Genomic DNA, 17773 nt, shown 5'->3' on the forward strand with positions numbered 1-17773 from the left:
GCAGAGATGAGGCGTGGACTAAGTCACTGTCTTAAGACAAATCGTGCCGTCTATGGTATATTCGATGTAGTTAGACAAATATTTTCTGCATGTTGCCCTCAGGATACAATAGCCCAGCCACCTTTGCTGATTATCCTTGCAAACCTACACTGCTCGTAGGATATAAGCTCTCTATAGTACTTTCTTTTCCCATAAAATTTTGTAAAAGATAGAATATTTTTGTGAGTAGTAAGAAACAATAGATGGTAAATGTTTAAGACAATAAAAAATTGTTTTTGAAAAGTCTACAACTTTTTAATTCAAAAATAAAAAATGTGTGTATATGAAACTTTTATTTCTTTCCATATATATAGAACCAGACATGTTGCTTATCCTTAGCCAAAAAATAAAACGTTTGATATCAATTAAATAGTCATAAAGTTATTAAAATTAATATATATAAACCGGTCAAAACCTTCCGTACGTTGAGAACAAAAAAAGAAAGAATCATGATGCTATGACATTAAATGTCCCATAAAGTGGCTGAAGATTAGAAGCCAAACCATGTAGTACAATTTCAAAATATGCATAAATATTGCCATTTGTTTTTTACTTTCTTTAAACCAAATAGTAAACACTTGTGTATATATGGTAACTTATTATAATATAAAATAATTCAGTAATATATAGTTGTACATTTAAGTGCTGAAATATCTTCCATATATGACATTATTATGTTATATTCAAATAAGAACGTTTGAATACAAAACGTTTAGAATAGAAAGTATATATATGTAATAAAACCAAATATGCTGGCAATTATGGTATTAATATCATGTTAATGTTCATAAATTTCCTGATTAAAACCATTGACAAAAGCTATTCAAATTTTGAATTATATTTGAATTTCAAAATTTAGCAATCAACGTACCTGACATTAAGAGATAGTTTATACACATAAATGAGTATTAAAATAAATATAATATTTTTTATAAAAAATCCAACAATATATATATTAAAGTCAAAGTTGGGAGAAAATCCTATTAGATTTTAAATTGGAGTCCAATTTTGCACCACGTACCCATTTAATTTTTAAAATTTTGTGTGAAGTGAATTATTAGATGCAAAAATCAAAGAGTCTAAATTCAATTAGATTTTAAATTGAATTTCAATTGGAATTTAATTTTGTGTCACGTGTTCCATCTAATTTTTTAATTTTTATAATAAGTGAATTATTCAATGCAAAAATTGAAGAGTCTAAATCTAATTAGATTCTAAAATATATATATATATATATATATATATGTAATGAGAAACAATTACATATTTTAGAAATTCATGAGTTAAAAAATGTGTAAGTTGTAATTTTTACACCAGGTATAATTTGAACTCATAAATGTGTGTAATTGTGATTGTTTTTAAATGTACCCATGCATATACATGGGGTTATATACTAGTTTTGTATGAAAATTAAACAAGAAGTTAGAATTAATCAGTCCATTTATAATAAAAAATTTTAAAAATTGTACATATTAGAAAATAAAATACATTAAAGCACACTTATATTGTATGTATATATTGTTTTTTTAGGCCTAATTGTGAGCACCCCAAAAGGTGGCCTTTGAATGCTACCATGATCGCCAACTAAATGCCTCTCTTTGATGTTGTTCAATGTGTACTTATCCTAACACTCGGGTTAGAGAATATGCCTCTAACTTATGATTATGAGTAAAGAGATTCTTAAAGCCCTAAACCTTAATTAGTGGCATATTACAATTTTCTAATATGGAAATATCTTATAAGCAATGGTGATTGGAGAATATTCAATCAAGATTTCTTTTGCTCTTGTTATTTTGTTTTATTTTTTTTCCTAGTGCAATTGGAGTTTCCTTTCATGAATAACAATTTCATGAGAAGATGCATTGCATTTTGTAGGAATATTGTGGTGTTGGTGTTGTTTTAGGATTTTGATGGTAATAGAAATATGATCCATATTCATTAGCTTATTTGTCAAGAGTAAAGAGAGGTCCAGGTGCAAAAAATCAAAATGCAAGTCAAAACTCAAAAGTGGCTTCCTAATAACCACAACTTTTTACCACAAAAACGACCCTACAATTAAAGTGTCTTTAATCATGATATGTACTATGATAGTTACTCTCAAAAAAAAAATTCACTTTTTTTGCAAGTTACCTAAAACACCCTTAACTTAGCAGATTAAAAGACATATATAACCCCAGCTAGACTTCATGAACAAAAAACGTGGCGGTAAAAAAGACAAAGAATATTAGTTGACGTGGCAGATTAATTAAATGCCACGTGTACAATATTATATTAAACTGTCCGTTACAAAGGTTTGGACTTTGGACTTACAGACTACAGAGAAAACACAACCGTAGGTCAAATTCCAAAAAATAGTTGAGCTAAACTGACTGACTGTCTGTCATCTCTCATTGGTTAATCTCCTCTCCCAGAGACTAAACGACCCGTCGTTTTTCGACAACGAATACAACTGGTTGGACTGTCATTTTCGAAAACCAGCAAGGACTGTTACTTTAGGATTGCCTGGCCGAAGAAGATAATATAAATCTGATAGCGTTGTTGCGTTGTCTCTACACGATCATTCTAGGTCATTCCTCACATTTCCTCGTCACTCTCTGTAAGCTCTCTCTCTCTCTGTCTTTCTCTCTGTCTCTGTGAGTGTCTGAAAGTGTAGGATTTTGAAGATTTTGAGTTTGTTGTTGTATGGAAAATTTTAGTTGTACAAGGTTTACTTGTTTATGGTTCTGACTTCTGATTGATCATTTGTGTTTCGAATTCCTATGATTGTTTGTAACAATGTATATGGGTTTCAAGAATGTTGTTTTCCCGTGTCTTCAAAATGATGTCTTTTTTTTTTTTTTTTGAGAATTCAAAATGATGTCTTTGATTGCCTAAAATTGCTGGGAAAAGAAGAAGATCGCAGTTTTTTTTAATGTTAAAGCACTTCAAAAAGTTGTTGTTGGTTTATTTTATTTTTTATATTTGTTTTAAATATAAAATAACATTGATAGGAGGACCAAGTTCCTGTATATATGGATGGTCAAGATGAAAAGTTGAAAACTTTCCGATCAGATAAGGCAAAATCTTAAAAAAAGTAAAAAAATTTAGAACTTAAGAACTTACCTTTTCTTCAATGATCGGACAGCTGAGAGTCATGAGTATTGCATCCCATGCAATATCCAAGGTATTGCGTGAGATCTAGATCCATGGATGCCAAAAATAAAAAGTATATGTTAATGTTGTGTAACAGAGTCGATACTAAGAGCACTCACTGATAAATATGTAAAATTTATATAGATTTGCTTAAAAATGACTTACATCCGTAGTGTTTGTAAATTGTAACTGTGTAAATTTACGCTTCATTTTGCATTTAGGTTGTGTTTGGATACCGTTTATTTTGTTGAAACTGAAAACTTATCAGTGAAATTACTATATATAAATGTAAAATTTAGTTGAAAGAGTACCATGGGCATTAGAATAGTATCAAAAAGTGCAGTTAACTCATAAATAGCACCAAAAATAAACTGAATAGTAAAATAATTTTTCATCCCAATCCAAACGTACACTTAGTGGGTGTTTGGATCTGGCGTTTTATGTTTTTGCGTTTGCGTTTTTCTCTCTCTCTTTTTCTCTTTTTTCACTCGTTTTCTGCATTTTGGAGACAAATAGCACTGTTCATCACTGTTTATGTACCATTCACAGAATCTACAACCACTTTATTCAGAAAAAATATATTAAAAATTGGTCCCATGGTACTATTTACACCTTTAAAAATTATTTTACCACAGTATTTTCAGTTTTTCATTTTCAATTTTCAGCAAAATAAGCTGTATCCAAACGGATTATTAGTGTTTTATTATTTCTTTATGTATCCCAAGAATGAAGGAAGAAAATGGGTGGTAGATTTTGTGTGGAAAAAGGATGGACAATTAAAAAAATCAATAAAAATTGATATTTTAATGAAATGTAGTATAAAATAGATAATTTGATGTGAGTTGTTTTGAAAAGTGAGTATATAAAATAGAAAAAGTAGATTCTACTGCTAAAATAGACAGAAGTTTTTGCATGAGCTAATGTGAATGTTCTAAGTCTTTGTTGGTGTAGTATGATTATTTTCTTTTTGGGCAACCTTTTTTTTTTTTTTTGGTCACGTGTGTGTGTAAGGACTAAGGACACTGCTTGGGTTCCAAGAAATATTTAACTAAGATGTGATTTCTAATAATTTTAAGGTATATGTCCCAAAGTATGTGTATATGCAAGATTTTTTTAAAGGCTTACTCACTTTTTATTAAATTGGACAGAGAAATCTCATTTCAATATGGCCGAGGCACATGCTGCTCCTAATGCTGAGTTATTGGAATGGCCTAAGAAGGACAAGCGTAGATTCCTTCATGTTGTGTACCGTGTTGGTGATCTTGATCGTACCATCAAGTATGTGTTGAGGACATTGTTTTTGAAGTTTTTGACGAATTTATATATTGGGCATGCTAGAATTTTCTTATTGTGCTGTAAACTTGTTCTGGGTCCAGGTTTTATACTGAATGTTTTGGGATGAAGTTGCTGAGGAAAAGAGACATTCCTGAAGAGAAATACTCCAATGCCTTTCTTGGTTTTGGCTCAGAAGAGACTAATTTTGTTGTGGAGTTGACATACAGTGAGTTTGCCTAGACTTATAATTTTGATCTCTATAGCTTAAGAATTATGATAGATTGAGTAGTTCAACTCATGATGGACTTTGTTAATTCAGTCTTGTGCCGCTCTTTCCATGGCGGAGATAGGACCTTAGGGTCTTTTTTTTTTTGTGTGTGTTTTTTGTGGGGGTGGGGGGGGGGGGGGGGCTTAAATGTGAGGCGTTTGATTAAAAAAGTAAAAAAATGGTTTAGTTTGGTTTTTAAACAATTTTTAAAATTACTTTATTTGATTTTGAACTAGTTTAGGTGTATATGCTTTTTGTTTAGACTAAGTACATTTTAGTTAGCTTCTAAATTCAATCATACACAAGGACCTTAGAGGCTATGTGGATTATGCATATTTAAGTTCAATTTGATACAGTAAAGAAGCTTGGCCTAAGAAAATTAGATGCAGCAATGGAATAAAGATGGATTTGCACATATAATATGAAGAGATAAGCAAAGAAAAAGAGAATGTTAACCTTTTTAATTTTTTTTTTCTCCTTGAGGGTTGATTTAGGGATGTAATCTCACAAGTAAGTAAACTTGTTTTGGTGGTCCTAGTTAAAAAAAGGGGAAAAGGAACACACAGACACAGAAAGAGGCTTTGGAGAGAGATTGTGTGTATTTCATGATAATATGCATAGGGTATTTTGTGACAGAGTTGAGACATATTGAAAATGACAAATTCGGTGATAATGTTACTTTAATTATGACTACTGTATGGTTTCTGAAAAATTACTTTGATATTGATTTCACAGATTATGGTGTGTCTTCATATGATATTGGAACTGGTTTTGGTCATTTTGCTATTGCAACTCCAGATGTAAGTTTCATTTTTATATTCTTGGAAGATTGTTGATGTAATTTCTGTTTTGGTGTTGAGGCTGAATTATGCATTCCTTGAACATTTAGGTTTACAAATTGGTTGAAGACATCCGGGCCAAGGGTGGTGTTGTCACTAGAGAGCCTGGTCCTGTTAAAGGCGGACAATCTGTTATTGCCTTTGTGAAGGATCCTGATGGTTATGTTTTTGAGCTTATCCAAAGAGGTCCAACTCCTGAGCCACTCTGTCAAGTAATGCTTCGTGTTGGCGATTTGGATCGCTCAATCAAGTTTTATGAACAGGTGATTAGCTGTTCCTCTCCATTCTAATTGAACATACTGCCAATATTTGTTTAAAAACATTTGTTGTGTATTTGAAAGGTTTGATTTTTTTTTTTTTTTAAAAAAAAAAAAAATCCAAAACTTACTCTCTTCAATACGTGTTTATAGAGATTGTAATGCTATCTAGAAATATTATTGTTTCAATTAGTGCTAAAATTTAATTAAATAAAAATAAAATAAAGAAAGAAAGAAGAATGTAAGTCTCAGCCTATGGGGATGAAGGCTTTAAAATCTTTATGTAGGTTGTAGTTTTTGAATCTTCATGTTGTATACTATGTAAGCATGTTAAAGCCATGCCATTCTTAATGTAACAGTATTCATTAAATCCAGCTATTTTCTTCCATATTTTGTTCCTGAATTGGATTCCCTTTCATGCAGGCCTTAGGAATGAGGGTAGTTAAGAAGGTTGATAGACCTGAGTACAAGGTATCTTTTCCTGTGATTTAACTCAACATATTTAGCAGAAGCGTATTAGTAGTCTTTTAAGTGACACAGCTTATGAAATTCCTTGATATTTGTCACAGTACACCTTAGCCATGCTGGGTTATGCAGAGGAACATGAGACAACTGTTCTTGAGTTGACATACAATTATGGTGTGACTGAATATACCAAGGGGAATGCATATGCACAGGTCAGTTTATGAGATATATATATATATATATATATAGCAATTTGGAAACTTCGTTAGAAAACTTTCTTGAAGTTTCTTCAATTTGGAAACATTTTCAACCCTTTTTGGTTATTGTGGTATCCATTCCAGATTGCTATTGGCACTGATGATGTATACAAAAGTGCTGAGGTTGTCAACCTGGTCACACAAGAGCTTGGAGGAAAGATTACTCGACAACCAGGGCCAATTCCCGGACTCAACACCAAGATTACCTCTTTCCTGGATCCCGATGGCTGGAAAACTGTAAGTTTTCTTTAGTACTAATAACTTGATGCCTTTTTTTGATTATTTGAATAGTTTGTCCATTGGTTATCAATATTCACATTTGGCCATTTTAAGATAATGTGAGAGACCTCTATGTATATGATGTGTTACTATAGTTTAGGGGATATAAATTTAGAAGTTTGCATGAAAGAGGTGGGATGGTTAATATTCGTATAAGTATAGCTCAGATAAAACGGAAATGGGCTCAAAATCCAAGTGAAATTTAGAATAAATTGTGGAATATATTCAGTTTTTATGCACTTGGGAGTATTTATCTGTTATATAGGCAACAATCTCTCGAGGTTTTTAAAATTAAAATCTTTGTCTGTGGCTAATAGGATTTATGAGTCAGAAATGAAAATGCCTCAGCTTAAAATGGTTTTTCATACTTTCAAGGTAATATATAATGGACAAAACTTAGATACAATACTCTAGGTATTGCTCCTTAGGTTTCTCTCTTAAGATTCAGTCATGTGGTTACTTAATTAAAAAATATACTTCCGAATAAGAAAAAAATCCACATGACAGAATTTTAAAGGAAGAACCTAAGAACAGCACCTAAGTATTGTACCTAAGTCTTTGCTCATATATAATATATTTGGTTCATTTTTAACAAGCCATTGTTTTTCTTTTGTATTTGTAGGTCCTCGTTGACAATGAAGATTTTCTGAAGGAACTGCATAAAGAATAATCTCGTAAATGGATATGATTAAGCGCTTAAAATGTCTTATTACTTTCCTTTGAATAAGTTAGTGTGTAGCATCGATCAGTCGATCAGGCCGCTTTAAATATGCACGGTAACTATGTGTCTTATGGTTTTATGTGTGACTTCAACCATATTTAATTAATGCATCTACTGGTGTTTATGTGGTAGGCAATTTGACTATTGTCTGTAGTTTTTGTGGAAGTGTGTTTACAATTTCAGAGTTCGCTGACATGCCCTTAAGTAGCTTCATTGAGTGTTGATGGCCAGATCAATAAAATAAGGGCTTAAGCATTGCTCCATCGTATTGAGGGCTAACCATTGTTTCTCTTCCAGAGTTTTCTTTGCTTCACGAACCTGTTGCCAGGGATGAGGATGAGTAAGGTTTGATTAATACCTTGTACTTAAAAAACTAGGAGTCCGTATAAAATCTCATGTTTTTACCATCTAATCATGTATATTTACATCATATTTTATATAAGAAAAGCCTTGAACGGAAGAAACAGCCCAAACTGGTACCTATGAGAGTCGTTAGACCTTTTACCCTACACCAACACCCTCCCCCCCAAACTGGGGCGGCGCATGCGAGAAAAAAGACACTGAGACATAGAAGTGATAGAACCATTCGGACAAGAATGTCCTTGAATTCTTGACTGAAAGGATCAAATTCCACCAACATGCAAGCATGATGGGATTCTGATAATACTCTCAGACATGCATGGATGATTCAACCTTTTTTCACTCCAATTGTTGATGGTCTTGCAATAAGAATGTAGTTAGTCTTGTAGGGACTATCATCAATAGACTACCTACATGCTTATTTTGAAAAAATTTGATGTGATAAATATAAAAACAATAAATAATTAGATGGTGTACAGGAAATCCTTAAATTTAAGTTATTATAATTTTATCATTCTTAACATGCATTTCTTAAAAGTTGAAATATAAATCAAATTAATATTTAATCTTTATCAACGCAATGCTGGAAAGTCATTTGCTAAGTTCGCTTGGGAATTGATAAATTAGAGTTCATTTGTCCCGAGTACCACAACAGTATGCCGTATATGAAGGTAACTTCATTTTCTTTTTTAACTGAAAAAAGAGTTGGGAATTGATTATGATGGATGGCACTGGCAGCACTTTATTTGAGCATCTTGCTTCACAACTCAACCACAGCATTATGCCAACAATGATGATAAGTGATTTCTTTTCTTTTCAAAAGAAGAATATAGGTCAATTAAGTCAATTTCTCTGAGCCTCTAGAAAAGAAATGTAAATGCTTACAAACCATGATAAGCAAAATGTCTTGCAGATAAGAATAAAAAAATTCAAAAAAAAAAAAATCTAATGAATTATTAGTTCAATACATCCTAAAATCCCTGCACAAGTGCGTATAAACCACATAAGGTTATGCCTTTGTGTGTTATGCCTGAAATTGTGATATCCCACAACACCTCCATTAGGAGATGGAAAGAATTCTGAAAGAGAAAGAGAATGATCCTGCAGAAGAAAATGTCCTCCTGATCAGAAACTTGGCTCTAATTCAAGAAGAACCTCTTCCAGGCGTTGGCTTCAGAAGGGATCAAATATATGTACAACATCGATGGTTGAACTTCTGCATTGAAGAATTGGCCATCCCAAGTATAATAGACTCAAGAGAGGATCTTTTATAGACCAGTATCCATCGGATAGCAACCAAGTACACGAAGAAATGTTGCAAATTCCTGCCCAAACAAATGAACAAGTAAGACATCCTTGGATCCTTTTCACCTGTTTGGTAGCTGTCTTTTTTGGTCCTTTTTTTTTTTTTTTTTTTTTGGGGGGGGGGGGGCGGGGGGGGGGTGGTGTTGGTGTTGGGATGAGTGGAGAGATTTTACAAGTCAAAAGCACAATGATAGTTGCTGAATTCTCTTTCTTTCTTTTTTTTTTCTTTTTTTTTTTTTTTAGGTAATAAGACTTTTATTGAAAAAATTGAACAGCATGCTCACGATGGTGAACACTATGAACAAGAAACAAATACAGTATAATCAAGAACTAAAGGAAATAAAGACTAAAAAATCAGATAAAGAAATCAGATGGTTGCTGAATTCTCTGAACAAATCATGAAATATATACTGACCTGCAGATGTTCTAAAGCATATTGGGCGCGAGGCTCTGCCATAGAAGCTTCAAAATCGATGTAGAACATGTAGTCAAAATACCTGCCACCAGCATAAAAAATTTAGTATACATGTACATGTACTACTATTCCTGAAATCCTAGGGCTGTTTTTTAATATGATCTTGAAAACTCCTTTAGAACCACTTACAGCACTTAAATGAACGTATCAAAGTCTGAATAACTGATGTCAATTTAAAATTTTCATTATGTTGCCACACTAATCAAGTTGCCATCATTAGTCCTTCTTTTTTCCTCTTTTATGAATTTTTTGGTGGCTAATTGATGTTTCTTATCTCTACCTGGTCTAATTTTCATTAAAATTATTTAAAAAAGAAGAAAAAGAAGAAGAAAATAATTATCACGTATACATAAGCTTTACCACCAGTTAATATGCATATAAACTCTACGATAGCTTAGATATCAGATTACACAGTTGCAAAGCACAATTCAAAAGATAATATTACTCACTTGGCGCTCCCTTCATTGGAATCGTCAACAACTCTTAAAGGACGCTGTTTCTGTGGGCGACTCTCAATCTGAAATGTGTTGGAAGGAGATGATAGCAACAAAGTCTATTGATACATTGATAAAAGTAAAACAACCAACAGCTGACTTTACCTTTGTCAAATTAATGTCCCTGAGAGCAAACACTGCCAAAGCTTTGAATAGTACACCAGCACCTTCTTCTAATGTAAAAACAATGCTTGTCTAGGAAGAAAATTCACAAATACTTCTTTAGGAGGATTACAGATAAGACATAAAAATATATAACAAAATATATACCTTATAGGGCCTGTCAGTTCCTGGAATTATATGTTCTCTTGCAAGCACCAGAAAACGAGTAATATTATCGTCATCATCCTGGCCAGTACAAGGCGGGAACAATTTAGTTAGGTTGCTGTTGCCATAATTCATAATAACTAGCATTCTATATACTTAACAATCACAATGGGAAAATAGAAATCAGATAGGGAATTAAACACAAGCCTTAAAGATGTTAAAGTATTTATTGCTATAATGCAATTACATGTCAACATCATTTCCACTTGTTCTTTCGGGGACGAGAGGACTGGGGATGACAGAATCCATATTTTATACTTATAGATAAACAAGTTCGGGTGGAACAATACTGGCCTTTAGTACATTCGATCAATGATGTGTAAACTAGTAAAGCGTTTGCATGTGTCACAGGTCAAGGCTTTTTTATTTATTTTTAAAACAATGTAGATTCCATGCATGTAAGGGCTGCAGCAGCCATGCATCTGACATCGGCAGATCTTGAGAGAGGGTAAGATTTTTTCATTTAAGGACATTTAGACAGCAAACCCTGTAACCACTAAATTAATGTGTCCCAACACACAGCCTCTAACTGTTCTCGAATGCCAGACCACTTCAGAAACAGCTTGCAGGTTAATCTTTGACCATATTTCTAAACACACGAATCATCCGATAGTGATCCTGGTGTCAAGCCCTCCATTTCAACGAAATACCAACTATTATTTAATTAGCAATGGTGTAAAAAGTTACAAATTAGTGATTCAAATTCTTCATCTGTTTATTATATCTTTTTCATCTGTCTTATATGAATTTATATAACTAATAAAAATAAAAATTAATTCCTGTTGTTATAGAAGACATTTATAGTAAAAAAAAAAAAAAACATAGAAAATTTTTGGAAGAGGAAAATAATCTAACATCAAATTAACTTCCAAGATTAAATGAGATAAAAGATACAGGTCCACTTTTAATGTGGTTGTTTTCATACAATGTATTGTTTTCAGCCAAAAAATTAGATGATGCAAGTCGCCCTGTTTTTTTTTTTTGATAATTCGATAGTTGGGAGAGGGGGGATTTGAACTTTATACGTCTCCATTAGAAACACAAGGAACTGCCAGTTGAGCTACAAGGCCCCTGGTGTTGGTGCAAGCTGTGTGTTTAGTTCAACTCTCAAAATTTTTCTAAATATAGTCTTTTTGCTGGACTATATTTAATGATACTCCAACAACAACAACAACAACAACAACAAGATTAACGCCATCTTCCTAAATTCTATTTTCCCAAAAGTTTCAAATACATTTGTAAAAGATGTCTGATTTCATTTAGAAATAATCATTTGTTATCATATTTCCCAAAATTTGTGCCATACCACCTGACACAATGAATAAAATCTGAGGCTGTTCCTATTCTTCTTTAGGGATACATCCTAGCAATATGTACTAAAAGTATGTAATCAGACAATCTTCTACAAGCAAGAAAGAAGATTAGACAGATGTGATAGTAGGGTAAATGCTGAGTGAAGAAATTGTTGGATGAATACCTATCAAATTAAATTCCAGGCACCCAAACCATAATGACATAATATAAACTCTCTCTGTCCCTTTTTTATCCTATTTTAAAATTTACATTTTAAGGAACATTAATTCATTCATTATCTATCAAATAAGCATGTTTCCAAAACTACACTCTTTAAATAAAGCAAATGAAAAAGGGGTACTAACTTTCAAATTAAGTACATGGTAAATTAGATTATGTCCATTGAATTGTCAAAGAGGACCATTTTTTTTTTATGAATAAGAAAATTCTATTAAAAAAAGACTACTTCATAAGCAAAGGACATGAAGGAGCCAAAAGAATTACAGAAAGAGAATTATGTACCAAAAGATAACTGAGTCTTAAAATGTTGCAATAGAATCACAATCTGTAAAGCCCCATGCAGAAGACCAATGAAATAAAGAGCTAGAAAAAGTTGCTAACAACTGACTCCCTGTACATTCCACATCTTCAAATGTTCGCTGATTTTGTTCCCTCTAAATAGTCCAAATCAAACTCAAAGGGACCATATTTCCAATAGCCAAAGAATGCTTACCACCCAATTCCTCAAAACCAAGCATGACATCCATCACCTTCCCCAGAAGGACCCAATGGATTCCAAAGATTATATGCAACCGTACAATGAAGTAAAAAGTGGTCCACTGTCTCCCCACTACACCGTCACATGCAACATCACCCTACAAAAGTGTAACCTCTCTTAACGAGATTATCACAAGTGAGAATCTTCCCCCAAGATTATCACAGAAAAGGAAACCCTCTGAGATGCTCTCACACCCCAATTGCCTTTCCAAGGAAAGGAGCATTGGAGCCCCTTAAGAAGACCATATTTTGGGACATCCCAAAATGAAAAGGAGCCAACAAAAAGGGGCGGAGAGATAATTCTGAACAGGCACAGCATTAATTCTCAATTAAGAGGGAAAAATAGGCAGAATTGGAAGTTTATAGTAAGTCTATGGTATATCAATTAATAAAGGAAAACAATGTAGAATTGAGAGGCTCCAGCGGAATTTCTTATGGGGCAGTTTTGGAGATGATCCTAAAATTCATTTGGTTAAATGGGCTACTGTTTGTTCTCCTATTTCTTCGGGTGGCTTAGGGATAAGGAAGATTAGACTCTTCAATGAAGCTTTGCTTGGGAAGTGGCTTTGGAGATTCGGGATTGAGGAAGATGCCCTTTGGAGGGAAGTGATAGAGATAAAATATGGATGTATGTGGGGGGGCTGGTGTACCAGAGCTGTGATTGGCCCTCATGGTGTTGGTTTATGGAAAAATATCCATCAGGGATGGCCTTCCTTCTCTCGCCATATTCTATATGATATTGGTGATGGGTCTAGAGTGAAGTTTTGGCAGGACCGGTGGTGTGGAGAGACTTCTCTTGCTGTTAGTTATCCGGACTTGTTCAGATTTTGCAGGAATAAGGATGCTAGTGTGGCTGAGCTTATGATGTCCACCAATGGTGTCCGCTTTTGGGATGTGAGATTCGTTAGGGGTGTGCATGCTCGGGATCTAGAGGCTATGTCTGATTTCTTGGAAACCATTTATGGTTCTTCTATAAGGGGGCTAGGTGAGGATAAATTGTGTTGGATTCCTAGCAAAGTTAAGGGTTTCTTGGTTAGTGATTATTATAGAATTTTAGCTGGCTCCGCCTTCTTTGGTTTTCCTTGGAAAAGTATTTGGAAGCAGAAGATTCCCTCTAGAGTTGCTTTCTTTGTTTGGACTGCTGCCTTAGGGAAATGCTTGACGATTGATAATTTACGTAAAAGGAAGGTATGGATTTTGGATTGGTGCTACATGTGTAAGAGAAATGGTGAATCGATTGACCATCTATTCCTTCATTGTCCTTTTGCTTCGGATCTATGGTCTATGGTTTTGGGTCTTTTTGGAGTTTCTTGGGTTATGCCACACTCTGTTTTGGGGCTACTGCGTTGTTGGCAAGGCAGCTTTGGTCGTCATCGTAATGGTTTTATTTGGTCTATCATTCCTCATTGCTTATTGTGGTGCCTTTGGAGGGAGAGGAATAGTAGATGTTTTGAAGATTCTGAGAGATCTATTCCGGACCTCAAGCTTCTCTTTTTTAGAACTTTAAGGGATTGGTTGTTTGCTTTGCAAAATAAATCTTTCCCTTCTTTTATTGTTTTCCTAGACTCTTGTAATTTTTGTATTTGATTTCCTATCCCTTGTTCACTTCCGGTGCACTTGGGTGTTCCTTTTTATGAATATATCTTATTACTTATCAAAAAAAAAAAATTGAAGCATATCAAAAGTAATCAATAACTCCCAAGAATTCAACCGAACATGTTTACCCCATGTGACATTTGATATATGCCATTATGCCTGGCTCATACAAAAATGAAAGGGAAATGTTACCTGGATTTTTTCAGCAAGTACATCAAGCCCATATATTTCTGCAGCTCTAGCACTTGCAACAGCTCCAGTATCTCTTAGGCCAGTTGACGCCACCATCTGTCCAAATGTTTTAATCATTCACATATATACCGCTTCTAGTGTAACTCACAATAAAATACACATGGAATAAACCAAAGTTGCATGGATAACCTGAGCAGCACCGGCAGTATCATCAGTATTTATTCTGACAACACCTAAATTGCTAAGCATTATGTCACATTGAGCAAGAGCCTGCAACGAAGAATATTGTTAAAAACAGCAAAAGAAAGACTTTTGGGGACCCATGTCTTCTATCTAATGAGGTTTATATGTGTGTAATACAGTCAGCTTTATTCCAAAAAGCGTGTGGCTTGTGAACCCAAATGAATACAAATCCTCTGTCTCACTCTAAGCGTTTCACTTTATGTTCCACCAATTACAACCTAGCACACGTCCCTTTTATTCCCCTTATAAAGTAACCAATGTTTAAAATGTAAAAAAAGATCATATACATGCAATATTGCAGTTGGGTCGTATCAAAACCTTTTCAACTAACCATAAACAGTTTACTTACCAAAGAAAACCTTGATAGTTTTACCACCAGAAAATTCCATCATACCCATTTTGTTATTTGGGTCTAGTTCAAATTGCCAACTAGTGGTTTACAATTCACAATTTACATACTTGAGATATAATTGTATTCACTTTTGGTTTTGGTTCATAAGTTTAATGTATTCCAGTTCTAATGAAATTGCCATCATGTTTTCTGGTCTTTTTATTTCCAAGGCACATGATTTACACATGAAATTTTAACAATTTGGGGTTGAAAAAAATACTAAAGGCTGTGACCTTAGGAGACTAAAATACAACTTTTTAAACAGTTGGTTGGCAAATTGAACTCAACCCAAATCAACAGGTAAAATGTGATTAACCATATTACAATAAGATTACCTTATTGAGACATATCCTAAAGCTATTGCCATAATCAAAGTTGCCTAACATTTTAACAGTACATTGATGAGTGCCTATCTTTAGTACGGAACAGTTCACAGACCACATTACATATGTCCTCTTTCCCAACAATACGACAAAGAATGATATTGAAATATAAACCAGAAACTGACCTGAGGATGGCTCAAAACTTTTTTTATCTCCTCCTTTCTTACACCGGGCAACCCTAAAAGGCAATGATTAACTTGCAACTGCACCTCCCCGACTATGTTCAGCCTATGGCGAAGGAGCAAGTCATAATTACGGTGAATGCTCCCACCCACAGAATTCTCAATTGGAAGAACTGCTTTATCCACCAACCACAGTTCAACAGCCTGTGAAATGAATCCAGCTACATCAAGGTAACAATAATGGGAAAATAAATTCAATACCGACAAACATACAACAATAAAATCTTAAAATTCAATACCAATAAAGTAAGTAATAACAACTATATGAACCTTGAATGCTTCTTCAAACTGGTCACATGGGACAGTCTCACACTTGGGGTATGCCTTAAGAGCTGCAGCCTCACTATATGCTCCTGGTAACCCCTACATAAAGCAATAAAACCAACATGAGAATAACAAGAATGCCATGGGCATGTTGAAGAATAATAATAAAGAACTGTACCTGATAGGCAACCCGCACTTTTGAACCATCTTTTGAACAAGAAGATAAGTCATTTGCAGACAAAGGTTCTGCAATTTATTCATAAATTCAAAGCCATCATCAGATTGCAAAAAAAAGAAAAGAAAAGATCACATCACATCATATCAATCTACATTGTCCAATAACTAATCATATGATCTATCAAATCAATTATAGGCAAAAATCTGTTCTTTCATACAGAGTACAAGTCTCAATGATTGGAAAACATTTAAAAAAAAAAAAACCATTCTATGTTGTCTACCTAATAAAAAATAAACATAAAACATTGATAAAGCAAAGAACCTTCAATTAAAAAACAAATGTGAGATTGAGTTGACTTACTAGGAAGAAGGTTCAAATCCTTGTGAAATCCTCTGGACTCATTGCCCTGAGTCCTTTCAATGCCCCAAGAAGGTTCAACACCAGACACGTTTGGCTTCTCATCTTCCACAGAAGTAATAGCTCTCTGAGCCAAAACAGCCAAACAACAACATTCCCATTTGCGAGACTTTTCCAAATCGAACCTCAAATTGAAAGCTGACCCAGAATTCCTAGACCACAAATCTGAGGACCCCAAATCAGAACAAGGGGTTCTGGGACAAACCCAGATAGGAGAAGCTTTGAGAGCCATAAAAAAAAACACAAATACAAACAAACATAGAAAGAAGAAACCAATCTGGGAAACAAAGGAACAGAAAGGCTTATTTAGACAAAAATGCAAAGGCTTTGTGGTTGGTGAGGAGGGGGAGTTTGTTGGGGGAGTTGGGTGAAACCCAGTAGCAGCATTGTCAAGGAGGTGGACGAGAATGGTGGTGGGGTCTGGACCCCACAGAAAATAAATGTTATATTCAGCCTGTACTTTCCACTATGCACTTTGCTCAATTGAAAATGGAGTTTTTTTTTTTTTTTTTCAATTTTTTTGGTGTATGACTTTGAGAGAGAGTTTGATACTTTGATTCAACATTCTGAGAGAGTGACCAAATCACTGAGAAAGGAAAAAAGAAAAAGAAAAAATGTAAAATATGAGAGAGAGAGAGAGAGGTAGGTGAGCAAAATGCTGGTGACGTCTCTGACTGAAAGTGAGAGAGAAAGAGAGGAAACTGAAAAGAATTATTTATTGTTTTTTTATTATTACAGTATTGGAGGCTGTATACACGCGTAATCTACAGCTTAGCAGAGAGGAGGCATGGAGAGAGAGTGAGAGACTTGAAGCGAGATGAATTTTGGCCAAAAGTGTTTTCCAATTCTAGCAAAAGAAAAATGTAAAGGATAAAAAGGCAAGAGCTAAAAAGAGCATGTGCAGCAAGAAAAAAGGCAGAAGGGAAAGCACTTTTAGAGCATCCGTAGAAAATGTTTCGTAAAAATGTCATTTTGACATACTAAAAGTCTATTTTATTATTTTATCATTTCATTTTACAATATCTCATTTATCAGATGTTTTATTATTCAATTCTATACATTAAAATAATATATTATCTCCTCCCCATTATCATCAACAACCACAACAACATCAACGGCATAACCACCAGCCACCAATATCCACGGCCGCAACAACACCTTTATTGCAAACCAACCACCACAATCACTCACCAATATCAGATCAACCTAAATTGAAGCCAAAAAAAAAAACCCCCACAACTAGAGAGAGGTAGAGTGAAAGGTGGATAGAGAGGAGAGGGAAGACGGTGAGATCAACGATGGCCTCAGGGTGAGATCACCTGCCAAGCACCACCTTCAACCACCAAATCCACCAACCACTAGCC

At 34.2% G+C, this 17773-nt stretch overlaps 2 protein-coding genes across 2 annotated transcripts; one reads left to right on the forward strand and one right to left on the reverse strand.

Moving 5' to 3' along the window:
- Positions 1-2474: 2474 nt before the first annotated feature.
- On the forward strand, positions 2475-7668 carry LOC126727089 (lactoylglutathione lyase GLX1). Its single transcript, XM_050432580.1, has 9 exons — positions 2475-2635; positions 4320-4449; positions 4548-4672; positions 5450-5514; positions 5604-5816; positions 6234-6281; positions 6380-6487; positions 6617-6769; positions 7434-7668. Exons 2-9 carry the CDS (start codon positions 4337-4339, stop codon positions 7479-7481), a joined length of 873 nt encoding a protein of 290 aa, XP_050288537.1. The 5' UTR covers positions 2475-2635; positions 4320-4336; the 3' UTR covers positions 7482-7668.
- Positions 7669-8683: 1015 nt separating this feature from the next.
- LOC126727088 (arogenate dehydratase/prephenate dehydratase 1, chloroplastic) lies at positions 8684-17097 on the reverse strand. The gene is made up of 11 exons (XM_050432578.1): positions 16353-17097; positions 15993-16060; positions 15821-15913; positions 15494-15694; positions 14541-14621; positions 14352-14447; positions 10437-10514; positions 10272-10361; positions 10122-10189; positions 9613-9694; positions 8684-9217 (listed from the first exon to the last, which is right to left on the reverse strand). Exons 1-11 carry the CDS (start codon positions 16639-16641, stop codon positions 9161-9163), a joined length of 1203 nt encoding a protein of 400 aa, XP_050288535.1. The 5' UTR covers positions 16642-17097; the 3' UTR covers positions 8684-9160.
- Positions 17098-17773: the final 676 nt, after the last annotated feature.

This window comes from Quercus robur, chromosome 5 (assembly GCF_932294415.1).
Source record: "Quercus robur chromosome 5, dhQueRobu3.1, whole genome shotgun sequence".
NCBI classification, from domain to species: domain Eukaryota; kingdom Viridiplantae; phylum Streptophyta; class Magnoliopsida; order Fagales; family Fagaceae; genus Quercus; species Quercus robur.